Source organism: Episyrphus balteatus, chromosome 1 (genome assembly GCF_945859705.1).
Source record: "Episyrphus balteatus chromosome 1, idEpiBalt1.1, whole genome shotgun sequence".
Taxonomy (NCBI): Eukaryota; Metazoa; Arthropoda; class Insecta; order Diptera; family Syrphidae; genus Episyrphus; species Episyrphus balteatus.
This window is the reverse complement of record NC_079134.1, coordinates 98,217,992-98,236,005: the sequence shown is the minus strand read 5'-3', so window position 1 is coordinate 98,236,005 and position 18,014 is coordinate 98,217,992. Positions and strand designations below refer to the sequence as shown.

The following is an 18,014-nucleotide window of genomic DNA, read 5'->3' as shown; positions in this document are numbered from 1 at the left end:
CAGTAGTTCTGAAGTTATGAGGCTTTGAAAACGTTAGTTGTGGGAAGAACGAATTCAAATTTTGAACTCTGGAATAAAACGTTAGTAAGTGAAGTATTAAAATACTCATAACATGGTCAATTTGTCTCCAATCGCCCTAAAATGTTGACACAATATTCTTCAGATGTATGTATTCAGTATACAAAATCTTAATGCAAATAAAAAAAAACAGGGGGGTCATTCCGTAACTTTGGAAATGATCATCGAATAGACGGTAATCGTTTTACAGTTTGAGAATCTTAAAAGCTATTTTAAGGGGTTATATCTAGTTGTAAGTGCAAAAAAAAAACCTTTTTTGTGGATTTTTTGTGAAAAGGCATTTAATTATATAAACATAAAGAATACATGTAGGTACATATAGCAGATTTGATGTATTAAAAGAATTCGCTGTGTATTTAAAAAAATATTGGGTTCCGTTATTCTTGTAGTAGATCTCCTAGACGACCTCCAAAAAAAAGTTGTCTGGCGGTGAGCTAAATTTCTCCGAAACGGCAGAAGTAATCGGCTTAAAATTTTTACACAATTTACTTAGATACTTTTGTCAGGTAATGAACGAAGGAAAAAGGTTTTTGACAATATCCATATCGATTTTTTGAGCCACTTTAAAGTGTAAGTTTTCGTGAAAAACAACGATTTTTTTCTTTGGGAAGCCGCCATTTTGTCAAACATAAAAAATTTTGACTATTCCTTCGTTCATTATCTGCAATCGTCTATCATGAAAATGAATCTTTTGGTTTTTTTAATTTTAAGTGACTTGGATCAGAGATATCTTGCTCACCGCCAGACACCTCTTTTTTGGAGGTCGTTTAGGAGATCTACTTCAAAAATAACGGAACCCAATATTTTTTTAAATACACAGTGAATTATTTTAATACATTAAATCTGCTATATGGGTATGTATTCCTTATGTTTATATAATTAAATGCCTCTACACAAAAAATCCACAAAAAAGAAGGTTTTTTTGCAATTACAACTAGATATAGCCCCTTAAATCATGCCTGATTAGTACAAGCAAAATAAGCATTAAAAAAAATTGTTACACTCATGAAACTTGGCAAAAAGTTTGCTTTTGGGATAAGAACCAAGGACAAAAAAGTCTAAAAAAAGTTGGGTGGACAGGTGTTTTTTCGCGGGCAAGAGGGAGGTGGTGAAGGTCAAAAATACACAGAAGGTATTTTTTGATGCTGAATCTAATGACATAAAAATAAAGTCAATACGATTGCTCTAAGGAAAGTTATTGCCGATTAAAAACAAGGGTGCTTGTTTGTTGGCTTTACCAGGTAAAATATAACCGAAACCCATGTGAAACATGCTACACTGACAAAATTCGGGATAAAGGTTTAAGATAAAGCAGGGGCAAAGGATTGATAAAGTTTTTAAAAATATTTTTGGTGAAAGGGTGGTTTGGTGGGTTGAGTTGTGTGTAAGGAAGGTGTCATAACAGCTGACTTATATTTTATTAATTTTTAAACCTTGGTGAAAAAGTTTTGTTTGGTAAAAGAATTAAGAATCTATAAAGTGTACAAAATTATCTTGAGTGAAATTGTGTTTTTTTTAAAGATAGGTATCATCATAGCCGTAGCTAGGATTTCATTTCGGGGGGGGGTTAGCTCAGACCAAACAAAATTTTTTTTAGAAATCACATCGATTCGAATCGAATCGATTCTAAATCCCGCTCAATCAAATAGTCATTTGAACTGTGTAGAAGCGAAAAATCTGCCAATATCCTTTTTAAGTATTTTTAGGAGAGGAATTCGTAGTTAAAAGTTTAAAAAAGCCCTGCTTACGGTAAACGTAATTTAAAAATGGCCGAATATTCAGCGGCATCTCTAGTTTTGTTGGTACAAAGAGTGACAAGTTGATTGATATAAATTGCGAGCGTTAGCGAGCAAGAAATTTTTTTTTAAGAAACAAATTTTAACCAATCTAAGGCTTTATAAAAAAAATTATTTTGTACAATTTAATATATAAAACATTGAAAAATGTACTTTTTCTTGCACTGAAATTTTGTAGCAGAAAATTGACAGGTACATTCTATCTATTGAGTTCTAAATGAAATTAGCAATACTTAAAAACCAAAATTTTAAATAATCCAAGTTGTTTGACATGAGCTTATTACACTGGTCAACAAGGTTTTTGTTACAGAAACCAGGGTATACTTTTCTATAGGCTGAGCTCGAATCCGAAGTCAGAAAAATTCTATCACATCACGTTTTGGAGATATTCCCGTTAGAAAATTGAAAATGCCGATTTTTACCAGTTTTCAAAGTTATTTTTTAGCGTTTACCTATTTTTTTTTAAAATAAATTTGTAACAGTTTCTAAAAGAATTGTGTCAAAGTTTGAAAGCGATTGGTACAGAACTTTTCGATATTTGCTATTAAAAGCAAATAAATATGAGATGCCCCAAGCACTTTGATTTCCAGTTATGATTTCTCGAGGAAGAAAATAGATATTTAAAAGATTTAAACGGATTTAGAGAGACAAAACTTAATTCTTTTAGAAACTGTTATTCAATTTAAAAAAAAATAAGTAAACGCTAAAAAATAACCCTGAAAACTGGTAAAAAGCGGCGTTTTCGATTTTCTAACGGGAATATCTCAAAAACTTGATGTGATCGAATTTTTCTGACTTCGGTTTCGAGCTCAGCACACAAAAAACTTATAGAAGAGTATACCCTGGTTTCTGTAACAAAAAAGAAGTTTAATTTTGTTGACCAGTGTTATACTTCACTTTGAAATTTAACAATAAACTGAAATTGTTTAATATATATAATTTGAAAAAAAATAATAACGAAATGTTGTAAATACAGTGCTTTGCAAAAGTATAATCGCACCATATAAAAATGCTATTTATATAAAACCGAGTATTGCAGCGACACCCTACTATTATTTTTATTAAAGGGGATCAAAAAACAAGAATATTGAGAAGAACAAAATGTCCCGTTACTTTCTCTTATAATTTTTAGAAATAAAAACAAGTTTTTCTTCCATTGCAAAAGTATAATTGCATTTTTTTTATGTTGAGTATGGCCAACAAGGTTTTTGTTACAGAAACCAAGATATACTTTTCTAAAGGTTTTTTATGTGCTGAGCTCGAATCCGAACTCAGAAAAATTCTATCACATCGCGTTTTTGAGATAGTCCCGTTAGAAAATCGAAAATCCCGCTTTTTACCAGTTTTCGAGGTTATTTCCTGGCGTTGGTAGGTACTACAGTCTCTGAAAAAATCGATACATTTATTCTCGCTTACATACTGGATTTAAGGTTAACATAGAACAAAAGTGGGTAATAAGCAACTGAAGATATCTCGGACAGTTGAAAAGATGTCTCAAAGATTTAAATAGATTTAAGGGTAATATTTCAAAAACGAGATGTGATCGAATAAGTCCGTCTTTGGATTCGAGTTCGGCCACCGAAACCCTTTGAAAAAGCATAGTTTAGTCTCGGCACCAAAAACCCTGCATAAGTACTTGTGGTATTTAAAGGGTTCTTAAAAGAGCATTTTAAGGTGTTAACATAGTGCTTAAGAAAATGGTCAAAGAGATAAAAACTCTTTGTAATGGACCAAACAATTTTTGTTTTCCTTTATACAAACTTCATCGATAGCTTCTGCAACGATGCAAAATTGGTAGTGATTTTAAGGGAGATTTTCATATAGGTAATCAAATCACTAAAATACAAAAACAAATCATTTAGTGCTGCACATATTAGACTTGTATATGTTTATAATACACTCACCGAAATAATTATAAAGGCAGTCGATTTTATTCGTTTTTAAACCATATAAAGGATATTTAATTTTTACTCCTTGCACGAATAAGATGACAAGTATATACTGGATTGTTTGCCACCCTTTATTTTTATTCAATTCGTTAAACTTAATTTTAAAAATTATTTTTTGAATTTCTGGTGCGAAATAATTATAAAGGCACAGCTGATTTTCACATTAAAAGTGTGGTTTAGCGAGATCAAATGTAACCAAAAGTAAGCAAAACAGTTGGAAAATGAATTTAAACCATTATGAACATTTTATAAGTAAAATTGTTCGGTTATTTTTAAATAAGGCGTGAAAAACCCTTGACGCAGGCAAAAATGGGCAAAATTAAGGCTTACCATGAAAATTGATTGTCCGACCGCGAAAAATCTGGAGGAGTAGAAAGGTCCGATTGTGTAATTGATAATTTAATTTACAAAGATGACAAGTATGGTTACCTAAAACGATCAGGAAGGAAGCCTTTGGTCGAAGAAAGAGCCAAAAGTGACAAAAAATGAAGTAATTTTCCTGAGAATTTGACAGCAAGAGAAGTTTTCGAGAAAATAAACTTGGTAGTGGAAGTACGACAAGTGCTGCAAATAATTAAGGTGGAATTAAGTCATTCCTACGAAAGAAAATGTGGAAATCGGCGCTCTTGTCAAGGCATAAACTTGCCCGCCTTCACCTCCGTGAAAATCATAGATTGTGGGATGAAGGCGGGCAAGTTTATGCCTTGACAAGAGCGCCGGTTTTCCACATTTTCTTTCGTAGGAATGACTTAATTCCACCTTAATTATTTGCAGCACTTGTCGTACTTCCACTACCAAGTTTATTTTCTCGAAAACTTCTCTTGCTGTCAAATTCTCAGGAAAATTACTTCATTTTTTGTCACTTTTGGCTCTTTCTTCGACCAAAGGCTTCCTTCCTGATCGTTTTAGGTAACCATACTTGTCATCTTTGTAAATTAAATTATCAATTACACAATCGGACCTTTCTACTCCTCCAGATTTTTCGCGGTCGGACAATCAATTTTCATGGTAAGCCTTAATTTTGCCCATTTTTGCCTGCGTCAAGGGTTTTTCACGCCTTATTTAAAAATAACCGAACAATTTTACTTATAAAATGTTCATAATGGTTTAAATTCATTTTCCAACTGTTTTGCTTACTTTTGGTTACATTTGATCTCGCTAAACCACACTTTTAATGTGAAAATCAGCTGTGCCTTTATAATTATTTCGCACCAGAAATTCAAAAAATAATTTTTAAAATTAAGTTTAACGAATTGAATAAAAATAAAGGGTGGCAAACAATCCAGTATATACTTGTCATCTTATTCGTGCAAGGAGTAAAAATTAAATATCCTTTATATGGTTTAAAAACGAATAAAATCGACTGCCTTTATAATTATTTCGGTGAGTGTATAGGTATCTTTTGATTTTATGAAAAAAAATTTCGGGGGGGGGTTAAACACCCAAACCCCCCCCCCCCCCTAAATACGGCTATGGGTATCATAAATTCGGAATTAGTACCACAAAAACTGGGAAAAAATTGTTACACCAATGAAAATCGGTACAAATGTTTGATTTATATAAGAAACCAAGAATCTAAGTAGTAAGTAAAAATGTTTTAGGCGAAAGGGAGTTTTTTTTGGGAAATAAGGGAAATCCTTATGAAAAGTTGAATTTGGGATAGAAAGCAAGTATAAAGAGTTATCATAAAAAAAAATTTAGGAGAAAGGGTGTTTTTTCGAAGAGACAGTAAAATCTGTAATTGGTCCCAAAAAGCCAATACTAGGTAGGCGAACATTTTGAACAAATCTGTGAGAATTATAATATAATTTTTAATATTATTCATAAACGTTAATATGAGATCAAAATGTTCATGTGCACTTACATAGCTATGTATGCGCTGGAAGAGACAAAGCATTTGATTTCTCTTAGTTGCCTTCTTATGCGTATCTTAAGTAATTTTTGAAAATTTTCATTTTCCAAAATTAGTGCGTCGAAACATTTTGCTATAGCTAAACTGATACGAATTTTTTTAAAGACTCAAAAGTCAAAACTTACTTATGTATACTGGTAGTTAAACATTTTTAAAAATGTCAATTAAAAAGTTCAAGTGACCTCAACTCCATGTGAAACGAATAGCTTTTCACTTGTTCACTCATTTGATTCTCGTTCTGTGAAAAAATGAAAGCAAATATCAAAAATATTCATATGAATATATTTCTTTCACTAAATTATTCATGATACCATAGGACGAGAATGGTTTTTTGTTTCAAATGAATCGAAAAAGTGAAAAGAATGTTTGAAAGCGAAAATGAAAAAGTTTGTTTTTCGATTCACAATTTCACAGAACCAGAATTGGCTCCCTGGTATGACAGTGGGCCCACTTTAATAAAACCCAATATTGCACCCAAAAACAAATAATTCTCCGAAAACGAGAATAAACTATCGTTTATTTATTGACGATTATTGACTTACGAAAAAAAAAACGATTTCATTTTCCGGAGCCGAACCTCGGCCACCCGATTAAGAACAGACAAAACGACTTCTTAGGATATGAAAACTTTTATTTATGTAAACTGTTTTGGAAATATTGAATAAGGCATGATATAAAATAGCTTTGAAGATTCTCAGACTGTGAAACGATTATCTTCTGTTCGATTATAATCGAATAAATATCAAAGTTCCTTAGAAATAAAAAAAAAACTTTTATTTCTAAGGAACTTTGATATTTGTTAGTATAAAGTTTTATTTGACTAAAAACTACCAGGTCATTAAATAACGATAAAAAAGGTCCATAATATTGCAATTTTTTTTTTTAATATCTCAAAAACTACTTAATGAAACAACTTGAGTCAGAAAACAAAATAAAGAATAAATTACTAGCTTTATAATCCAGTCAAATAAGGGTTTAACCTCGGAATGAATGTTAGTAGAAATTTTTTTTGCTCAATATCTTCCTTTTGCCATTCTATAACATATCTCAAAAGTCTAGAAAAATCTCATGTCCGCTTGTCGCGATTTCAAGGTCAAATCGCGAAATGGAGATTTTCAAAATTAGCAAAAATAGGCTATGATATTATATACACATATGATACATGATTTCAAGGTATTTTTTAATGCTTATTCCAAAAAATCTAAAATTAAGACAATCTGACGTCTCTGAAAAAAGTTATACCTGTTTTTCATCTTTCAACTCATATTATTATAACAGTTGCAAACTTACTGCCGAAAAACTCTTAAAAGTTATGGTAGATGAGCCGAATTTTGCATGAAGATTTTAAAATCCATCATTATTAAAAATCAAAACAATCCATTACAAAAAATATATATACCTACGAAATAATGGTATTTTTTGATGGATGGGCAAATTTTAGGATATGCACTAAAGAAGATTCTTGTTCATCTTAGGAATAAAGTGCTAATAGGCTAATTTTTTCATTTTAATCTTTGTTTGGATATTCTTTAACTACCCTCAAAAATCTTAAAAAAATCTCATGTCCGCAAGTCCTAATTTTCTTGGTTTGAAGATAAGGTACAGATTTGAAAAAATTGAAAAACTACTCTTCAGATATTTGTGTCAGATCAACATGAATAAGGTACATTACTTTTCAGGGATGATCATATTGATTTGTTTGCGGATTTTGTTGGAATCAGCGTTAAAAAATACCTTGAAATGATATGGGTTATGTTGGTATACATATAAGAATCTAAAGTTTTCTTATTATTTTTTTTAAATCTGCACCTAACTTAGTTTAACCTCCAAAATTAGAACTTGCGGACATGAGATTTTTTTAGATTTTTGACATAAGTTATAGAATATCCAAACAAAGATAGAAACAAAAAAATTAGCCTACTAGCACTAATTCCAAGATTGTACCAGGATGTTTTTTAGTGCACATCCCAAAATTTCCCCTTTTCTCAAAAAATACCATTTTGTCATAGATATAAATGTTTTTTTGCATTGCATTGTTTTGATTCTTAATGATAATGGATATGAAAACCCTCATGCAAAATATGATTCCGCTACCATTACTTTTAAGGGTTTTTCGGTAGTAAGTTAGCAACTATTATAATAATATGGGTTGAAAGATGAAAAACAGGTATAACTTATTTCAGAGACGTCAGATTGTCTTGATTTTAGATTTTTTGGAATAAGCATTAAAAAATACCTTAAAATCATGTATCATATGTGTATATAATACCATAGCCTATTTTTGCTAATTTTGAAAATCTCCATTTCGCGATTTGACCTTGAAATCGCGACAAGCGGACATGAGATTTTTCTAGACTTTTGAGATATGTTATAGAATGGCAAAAGGAAGATATTGAGCAAAAAAAATTTCTACTAACATTCATTCCGAGATTTACCCCTTTTTTCTCCTTATTTGACTGTATTATTAATAAAAGTTATAGTACAGCAGTGTTTTTCAAACGTTTTGAGTTCGTGACCCTCTTGAGACGAAAAATATTTTGGCGACCCCCTCACACTTTAATGTGTTAGTAGGTAATTTTAAATAGCTGCATACAATGTACCCCTTCAAAACTCTCTCTAGTTACTTGCAGTTCATTTTTTTAATTCAGGTCTTGAAGAAATTTCCATTTCCTGAATTCTTAAATGCAAGTCACAATTAAGGAGTGTTTTTCAAACGATTTAATAATAATTAAAGTATCTCAACATTAATTAAAAAACATACAAACACATTTGTCGCACTCAGAAATTTTCTGTTTTCTATTTTTATTTAGCATTATTTATTTTTTTGTATCAATATTTGGCTTGCCGCCGCGACCCCCTAAGGAAACCCACACTTGAAAAACACTGTAGTAGAGGACTGTACGTGAATTTTTTTAAAATTATTTCACGGCTAATCGGGAGGTAAGCACTTAAGTGGGTTTTACTGTACCAAGAAAATGAAAAATTTTCCTTCCAAATAATTTTTTAGTCATTTGGTATCAATAGGTACTACCTATTTGATGTGAAAAATGTGCCCAAATATTTTTGCCAGGTTTAAGACCAAAATACCGCACTGTGCGTTGGGTTAAATCGCTTCCTTATTCCCGAGATCTTATAAATTTATAATTTTGTTTTTAGGTACATTCCATATTTAGAACAGAAAATATAAATTATAACCTTCAGGCTGGTACGCAGATCGAGATAAATTTTAGCATATTTCAAATTTTAATTGGTCAAAACAAACTCATAATAAGATGTATTTTAGGTCTCATACAAACTGTGGAAAAAATGTAGCTGAGCTTAAATTTATCTGAGCATCTTATCGATAATTTGTATGGAACCTAAAATTTAGCACGGATCTGTGTACAAGGCCTTAAGCTAAAAATTATCAAAAATGCCGAGGGCTGAAACGTTTTTCTGATTAATTTTATTCAAAAGCATAAAGGACCCCGCCCATTTTGTATGGGAAGTGGCCCTCGGTAAAATTGTCTGAAATATGGTCGATATGGGCAATAAGTCGAAAAAATGGACACTTTTTAATATAACGGATTTTTTGCGATGACTATCTCAAACCTTTCATTACACATTAAAATAGAACAAAAACAATAAGATTTCTCTATGGTTTTCATCCAAGAAGGAAACCTTATTAAAACAATCGGGGTTTCCTTATTGTTTTAAAATCTGCACTTGTAGGGTTTTGAAAAGAAAAGAAAAAAAAAACGACGACCAAGTCGGGAATCGAACTGGAGACTTCAAATCATTAGTCGCCCACCTTACCACCTGAACCAACCCGCTATGATCGCGAATTTTGTTCTAGCGCCAAGTTGCAAAAAAAATGAGCTTTTCACTCAAATTTTAATAAGATTTTCTCTATAAAAATAATAAGAAATCCTTATAAAAAAACCTTATTAATCGTTGCTTTTAATAAGATTTCCTCATAAAACATATGGGCAGTAAAACAATATGGCAATCTGTTAGTCAGGTGGTCATATTTTTCTCTGTGTAGGGATAGTAAGTGTCTATATTGTGTTTTGCGCTATTTTTTAGTGGAATCCATATGTTTTTAGTGTCCATTTTGCCCCATCACCTCAGGTTTTCAAGATAACCTCAAACCTCTTCCCATACAAAATAAGCGGGGTCCTTTACAATGATTAACTATTATATGTACTTGGAACTACAAGAGCAAGAACGTTGCAGTCAAGTCGTGCTTTTTTTAAATCTGAGATCAAATTTTCCAAATCTCGATTTTTAGCAAGATTTAATCCTAAGGAAAACAAGTTGCGCCTAAAGGAAGGTCGAGTTGAATGATTGCGAACAATAATAAAATTAAGTAAAAATGTCCAGCTCTAATTCTGTAAAATTAATTTTATGCATATTAGTATTTCGTAAAAAAAAAATCATGCTATCAGCTCCTCAAAGGCACCAAAATATTAAAAGTGAAACTTAAGGAAAGAACTTGTCTAACCATTTATTTGCTAATACAATGCAGGAATATTCGTTTAGTACATATTAAAGCTTATTGCTAGATGCAGCAAACGAAAAGTGTAAAAAAAAAACAAAATTCAAACACAATCACAGAAAAAATGAAACGTGAAGAGTATGATAACTTAGGCCGCCCGCCGTAGTAATGGATTTTATTATTGTAGAAGAACCAAATACATACATTTTGTACTAAGAGGCAGGTAACTTCATCAGTTAATTTCGTGTGGAAATTCGCATTCTCGGAAAAAAAAAATATAATTTTTTAAACTTTTTTCTTCTAAATTAGAATAACTTGATTTCTTCTTCCTTTTATTCAACGCTGTTATGATCTCGATGTCGATGGGATCAGAACTCTTTCAAGTTACTGCTTCACATAAGTTATCAGCTAGTCGCCTTGCCGCCTCAGAGATCGGGGCCGATTTTTTATTGTTCCATTGTTGTACCGGAAGTTCTTAGGTCTACCTTTATTTTTACTCCGCGGTCGTATCCTTATTCTGTATTTGTATATTGCCTTTTTGACGGGTTTATCAGGGTCCATTAATGCCAAATGTACAAACGTGGATCAGCCGTGGTTCAGGAATTTAACTCGACGACTTCGGCAGATTAGCTGCGGGTCAACTTCGCTTCAAGTATGGATGTGGCTATTTAAACATAATATGAACCTTCAACGAATGATAAACCTCAGCTTTACTACCGATTTCAGAAGATAAAAGTCGCTGATCCACGGATTAAATATTTGTACAAATGGCCCTTCCTTATTGGAACATTGCACTACCAGCTAACTCGGTCTTGTTGTATTTCTTGGGAGATGGTATTTTTAACGTGTAGGCTTCCTAGAATCTTCGTATTTCTAATTACCTACTCCTACTGTAATAGGAAGCATCTTTAGCTGCCGTTTATGAACTCTTATACTTTCTGAACAATGTTCAACATTGTTAACCGTATGTGAGTGCTGGACGCACTTGATTTAGAAATTTAAAAATAAGGTAAAATTTTGACACTATTGAGGTGAATAAAAATTTTTCAGCTGTTAAAAATTTAATGGGACCTGGTTAAATTTAGGTTAAATTTTTTTTGCAGCTGGTTTTGTTTTTTTTTCTTTTTATTAAAAAGGAGTATCATGGCAGTAAAGAGACAGAGAAAAATATGAAGCAATAAGCCATACAGCTGAATTTTTTTTATTCACCTCAATAGCGTCAAAAATTTTACACTTCTCCCTCCTAAACGGTGGAGAGATAGATTCCCCTCTTCCAAAGTAAAAAAGACTAGTATTTGGATCCTCTACTGTTTCTCGCAGTCGAAGTTACCATTCTATTCCCAGAGACACAAAACAAAATAACAGAAATAAAAGAACCATATCATTCAAAAATACATCTCAATATCTCTCATACAATATTATATATTTTTAGTACTATAAAATGAATTAAAAAGTTGCAGTTATAAAATAAATGTAGCGTTTGGAATGAGAAAGTGAATTTCTGTTTGTATTCAAATACATCCAACATTAACTAAGCGAGTACACAAATGTTTTATAATCAAATGTATAATTTCCATCTTTTTCTATAACTGACTTGGCAAAATTATTAAATTTTAGTTTTCTTTTAAATAGGCAAACGAAATTCCAACAAATTTCACTTAACTCTCTTCTCATTCTAAACGCTTCAATTTAAAATCCAATTAAAATAAGCACAATAGTAAGAGACAAATGCTAACCTAGATGGCAGCAAATTTACAAGTGATAATCTGTTGGCTGTTGATCCATTAGGACACGGAGGAATGCACTGCAACAAATCATTTTGTTGATAACGCCTACAATCGTTTTTGTTTTCATAGCCACTTGACAAAATGTTGACATCATAAGACATAATATTATCAAACTCTGATTTTGGTAATAAAAATGCTGGTTGGTCATTTTGTTCAGATAGATTGTATAAGGATAATACGGATGGTGTTGGCTCTGCCAATGGCGATAAATCGAAAATCATTGACGATGGCGGACTCTCAACATTATAAATCTGTCGCATCATTTCGAGGCGATAACTGATAAATTTTAATGGATAATTTTTTTTGTATACGAATGATGCCCAAATAAAATAAGAAAATAAGTGTAAGTGAAATGTAATGTATTGGGATTTAAGTGAAATAGAAGGACGCAATGGTGGTGAAACTTGTGAAAATACCACTGACTGATTATTAGAAAATTTTTGTTAAAGCAAATTATATCTCTAAGATTTTGAAAATGTTGATGTACATGTTTTTCTTCAAACAATTGATTAAAAAACAACGCAAACCACCATGCACGTCCAAAGCTTTCAATGCCTTTGAGGAAATAATAAACTTTTTTTTTAATATGTACAATACCAAAAACAAACTGATACATGTTGAAATTTTCTTCATTATTACCTCAATCTACCTTCACAGTATATCAAAACAAATTAAAAAAAAGTGCTGTTTCGCTAGTTAACAACTTACCGTAATTTTTCCAAAGACCAGTAATGAGTTGCACCGTTTTTGGTATCAGTTACTTCGACGGCAACAATTGTTTTTGAAATGGGTGGTGCACCGAATTCGTCTTCACCTTGGATGGGGGTTAGAGCATTTGGTATTAATTCCGGTGGAAGGGGTGAGTAGAGAGTATCCGTGAGAAGTGTAAACTGGAATTGAACCTGAAAGAATATACAGTAAGTGTCGAATATTGGTGAAATGATTCGCGAAAAAAGTGAGGAAGACGTTTTTTTCACACCAAAATTAATTGGTCTACATTTTTTTTAAATACAAAAGTGAAGTGCGAAAGGAAGTGAAACCAGTTTAAGTTTAAAAACAACTATGAATATTACCCATAGAGTTCTCTGCAAGTATTTCGCTTAAGTATTTAGTGGCAGTCAGATATGAAGTATTGTAATATAACGGGGTGAGTACGGTAGTGAACTCACTTAACATATTTTTATATTTGACGCGGCTTAAGCCTATTACGCTACTGATGCGAAACGAAATTTTCGGTCGGTCGCCACCAGGATATCAAAATATTTATTAGAGCACACAAATTGCTAAGGGCTCAATTATAGCTATCAGTAAAAATTCTGTTCTGCTATTCTAATTTATGCTAAATATTGATGAAATAAATTAAAAACACATTTTCACTAACTTTTTAAAAAAGAGAAGCAATACATTTGGTGTTATATTTTAGTCATTTTACTGAACAGTAAAATTAATAAAATGGATTTGTGATTAAAATTTAACACCAAATGCATTGCTTCTTTTTGAAAAAAAATAGTTAAAATAAGCTCCCAACTTATTTCATCAATATTTCGCTCAAAATAAAAGTTTAAAGTATTCAAAATAGCTAAACAAAATTTTTACTGATGGATTTAACTGATAGCTATAACGGAGCTCTAGTTAAAAATAATGATATAAATCCAAACACAAATCTCAGAATAACATGCAATGACAAAATGAATCCCAAATTAAAGAAAAAATACACAATAATTGTCATTTTCCCGCACCCAATAAATTAATTTCCTCGAAAATTGTTTGTGTGTAGAGGTGTAGACACTTCTCCAGATAATCTTGTAACAGTTTTCAATTTCGCTGGTCCAACAGCTTACTGCAGAACGAAAATCATACTGATTTTTTTCAATTACGTTGTGCTACTTTTGTATGGGATTTTTCGTTTGGCATCAGCAGAGTACTAGGCTTTATCCGAAAATTTCAAGTGGTGTAAATATTTTTTTTGTCAGTAATTTAGTTAATTTTATCAAACTGATAATATATTCTTATATTTTGCTTTGGATTAATATGACCCAAATTTGAAAGAAACAAAATTAATTTACAATTATCTGTTGAATTTGACCAATTTTTTAGTGTTAATATTCCACTGTTATTAGGCTGTTTTGGTCTACATTTTACATTTTAGTTAATCGCCATATTTGTTAGACCATTTTTAATTTCGTTAAAAAAACTCAATCAAAAACAGCTCGTTTGATTGGAATGCTATTTGTACAACAGACGTGTTTTATTGGTAACTCAGTACTTAGCTCAGTAAAATTTTGCACGGAAAACAACAACAAATGATTGCTAAGGATAAACCAAAGTTTTTAATTTGTTGGTTTACAGAGAAAATCTTTTTCTAAACTTATACATTTTTGTCTCTTCAACACTAAAGGATTATTAATAATAAATAAAAGTAGTCGTTTGTTGTTGTTTACAGCATTAAATGTTTACTCAGTAAAATACTGAGTACCAATAAAACACAGCTAACATAAAAATGTGCTCGATCGAAGGATTTGGTTTTTGTATTATAACTTCCGTTTTTTATAAATAGTAACTGTTGGATTTTTCCTTAAAAATTCAGATATTAACTGTCAGAGTTTGTTTATTTTTCAAGAAACACAAAATGCTTCGATCAATGACAAGATTAAAGGCCCAACTATAACACTGGTCCAAAATGGAATTCAATCCCATTTTTTTCGCAAATAACTGGAAAAAAAAATACGATGAATACGTTTTCAAGATATAATTTTTCAAAGTTGTTTGTCGTTGTTTTTCCCAGCATAAATAGTTTTCGGGCTATATCTTGAGTTATAAACGATTAATCTGAACAGAAAAACCGTCAGCTGAAACTTGAATAAATAAGCAAGAAACACTGGAATGTTTTTTTCTGTGTCACTCTAGATGTTTAAGTGTATCAAAACATTAAAAAAAATGTATTTTTTAATGGAAATTTTTGCCAAAACCAATTTCTTACTGAAAGAAAAAAATCAAAATCTTTCGAGTCCTCATAGTTTTAAATTTTGCATATGTAGTACACTTTCTGGTTTTTACTAAATAGTCTATCTTTATCCCTTGAGCGCTTATAGATATTGAACATGTAAGGGAGCAAAGAAGATACTTTATTTTTCAACATAATGGTCACAAAATTTTCCAAAAATCTCTTCATTCAATTTACGACGTTTGGGAAGGACTAAACCTTCCGATTTGGTACAGTGACATTTTTCAATTTAATTCCTTTATTTCAAAATATCGGCATTGATTAATATAAATTTAAATGTTTATAGATTTTATTTGTTTAATCTTATATATAAAAAAGAGTTCGTTAACTGTGTGTGGCCGATAAACTCGCGTTTGGCTGGTCCGATTTTGGTAATTTTTTTTTTGTTTGAAAGTTTTAATGTGTAGATGGTTTGTATAAAAAAAAATTAATACCTTTTCTCCCATCTTTACATAGCTGTCAATTTGTACGAGTGATGAAACACTCTCGCTTTTTAAAAAAATTAACTTAGCTTAATTTGTAAACAAATTAATTCAGACAGGATTTCAAAATTATTATAATTATTATCGTTTAAAGCTATTATTAATAAAAATAATATATTATTTATAATAAAAATTTAACCTGTGTGAAAATATTTTAAAACCGAAAAGTGAATTTATATTTAATGGTGCCGTGAAATAACGCCGAGCGAAATAACGCCGAATTCCAAAATTCGGTGTTATTTCACTTTCAAAAGCGAAATAAGGCCGAATTTCAACATTCGGGCTTATTTCACAATGACAAAGTGAAATAACGCCGATTCGGCATTATTTCACTTTTTCGGTGAGGCAAATCCTGCTAAGTGGAGCTTAGGAAAAATTGCAATGCAACCACCTGTAGTCAGTTTGGTATTGAAATGCCATATTCTTGGCAAAGGGACATAAGGCCCATGGACATAACAGCCACTTTATATTTGTGGACTTAAGTCCCAATTGAGTGAGACATAAGTTCCAAATTAATTGTCAAACTCAGGTTGGACATAAGACCCACAAATAAAAGATGGACGTTATGTCTCACTAACGAAGAATTCACAAATTATAAAATTATTTCCCAACTGGATTTGGGATAGTTACAAAATTCGATTTTGCACTTATGTCCCACCCTATTGGCACATACGCCTATCCAATAGTGTATCCAAAGCAGGACAGCATGTCCCCAGCCTACAAACATACTTCACTATTTATACGCCTAAGTCCTGTTTGTGTTATAACTTAGCAAACGCGAAGCGGAAAAAAATTTGCTTACATGAGAATATATTTGATTTTCGGAACCCAAACGCGAAGCGGAAAAAAATTTTGCCCACGGGAGAATCAGTTTTGAGGTGTGAAAATAAAAATTCGCGCGAATTTTTATTTTCACACCTCAAAATTGATTCTCCCGTGGGCAAAATTTTTTTCCGCTTCGCGTTTGGGTTCCGAAAATCAAATATATTCTCATGTAAGCAAATTTTTTTCCGCTTTGCCTTCCACCAATTAAAACAGGTGGGATTTATTCGTTTCTTATCTTTGTATTGTAATGACCGCCCTATTTGCGAGATAATTTTCAAAATGACCCGCGCTTATCATGCGAGGTTGGTTGTATTCAAAGTTTCTTTTTCATTTAAAGAATCTGAAACAAAACGCGAATAAAATAGAACAAAAGTTATTCGACATTATTATTTTATATTTCGAAAAGTGTGGGGCTTATGTCCCAGTTAAATAAAAAATATGTTGGGCTAATGTCTCACTCAAGTGGGATATAATTCTTAAATTAAATGTCGTCCCACTCAAGTGGAACATAACTCCCAAAAATAAAGAGTGGGCGTTATGTCCTTGGGTATTATGTCCCTGCGCCACATTTTTATCACATCTTGAAACTTATCTAGGTTAATGAATAATTAAGAGGCATATAAGAGCCAAAACTTTTTTGGAACCTATACCTCGATGGGATGGACATAAGTCCCAAATTGGTATGGGAGCCATTGTGCTCAAATAAATTTGGGACTTATATGCCTTTGAAAATAAGAAAAAGGGTAACATACCGGTTAACTTGCGTCTGCTCTTATGCTGACTTTTCTAACATTCGGCCTTATTTCTCAGTTGGGACTCGGCGTTATTTCACTTTGACAAAGTGCAATAAGGCCGAATGTTGAAATTCGGCGTTATTTCGCTTTTGTAAAGTGAAATAACGCCGAATGTTGGAATTCGGCGTTATTTCGCTCGGCGTTATTTCACGGCACCATATTTAATGCAGTGAACATATCTCAATTTATTCTAATGTTTTTTGGTTAGATCAATACCTCATATTTTCAACAATGGGCTTTGCGCTTTATTTATGGTTAAAGCGAACGTAAGATGAACACAAAATCAAAAAAGCAAGTCTGACAGAATCATTTAAATTCGATGAAGCAAAACATCTTTGTCTTTGAATTTTCCACAAAAAATGGTAGGTTCAATCACAGCTGCCATTAAATTCCTTACGGGAAAACTGGTATTATTACAAAGTTTTAGGTAGGTTGATATTTCGGAGCAATATAATTGGTGCTCCTATTGCGGAGTTCCTGGTTAATCGAAGGAATTCAATAACTCCGTCGGGTAATTAACTACATCGTTTTCACTTCTAATTGTGTCAACTGATTTGTGAAGGCTGATATATAGGTAGATCAAGGGGCACGGTAGTGCCCAGCCAAGTTCTCTAGCAACTTTGGCACTACACCCTTATTTACAGGAAACAACTCAGGCCATTTTCGACCCCCCTCTAACTTCCACACCAAAGATGCCAGAAATTTCAAACTCGCTACAACCGAAATTTCTAAAGTTTGGGTTCAAATTCGTATCAATAAAATTTTGATTGTTTAATGTTTACTTGGCAAATTTTTGAAATAACTTTAAAAATCGGTATTTAAAAGAAAAATTGTCAAGTAAACAATCAAAATTTTATTGATACGAATTTGAACCCAAACTTTAGAACTTGGTACACTTTTATATCTCAAT

The 18,014-nt window shown here is 31.8% G+C and overlaps 1 protein-coding gene across 14 annotated transcripts in view; it reads right to left on the bottom strand.

Moving 5' to 3' along the window:
* The window catches only part of LOC129914859 (kinesin-like protein unc-104), a 259,463-nt gene that overhangs the window by 35,791 nt on the left and 205,658 nt on the right, over positions 1 to 18,014 (bottom strand). For 10 of the 14 annotated variants that reach the window (XM_055994289.1, XM_055994307.1, XM_055994297.1 and 7 more), the window contains 2 exons: positions 12,708 to 12,901; positions 11,949 to 12,275 (listed from right to left, as the gene is read on the bottom strand). In XM_055994289.1, coding sequence (XP_055850264.1) covers positions 11,949 to 12,275; positions 12,708 to 12,901 — 521 coding nt within the window. The remainder of the gene's footprint in view (positions 1 to 11,948; positions 12,276 to 12,707; positions 12,902 to 18,014) is intronic. The other 4 variants (XM_055994365.1, XM_055994370.1, XM_055994360.1 and 1 more) reach the window with 1 other exon arrangement.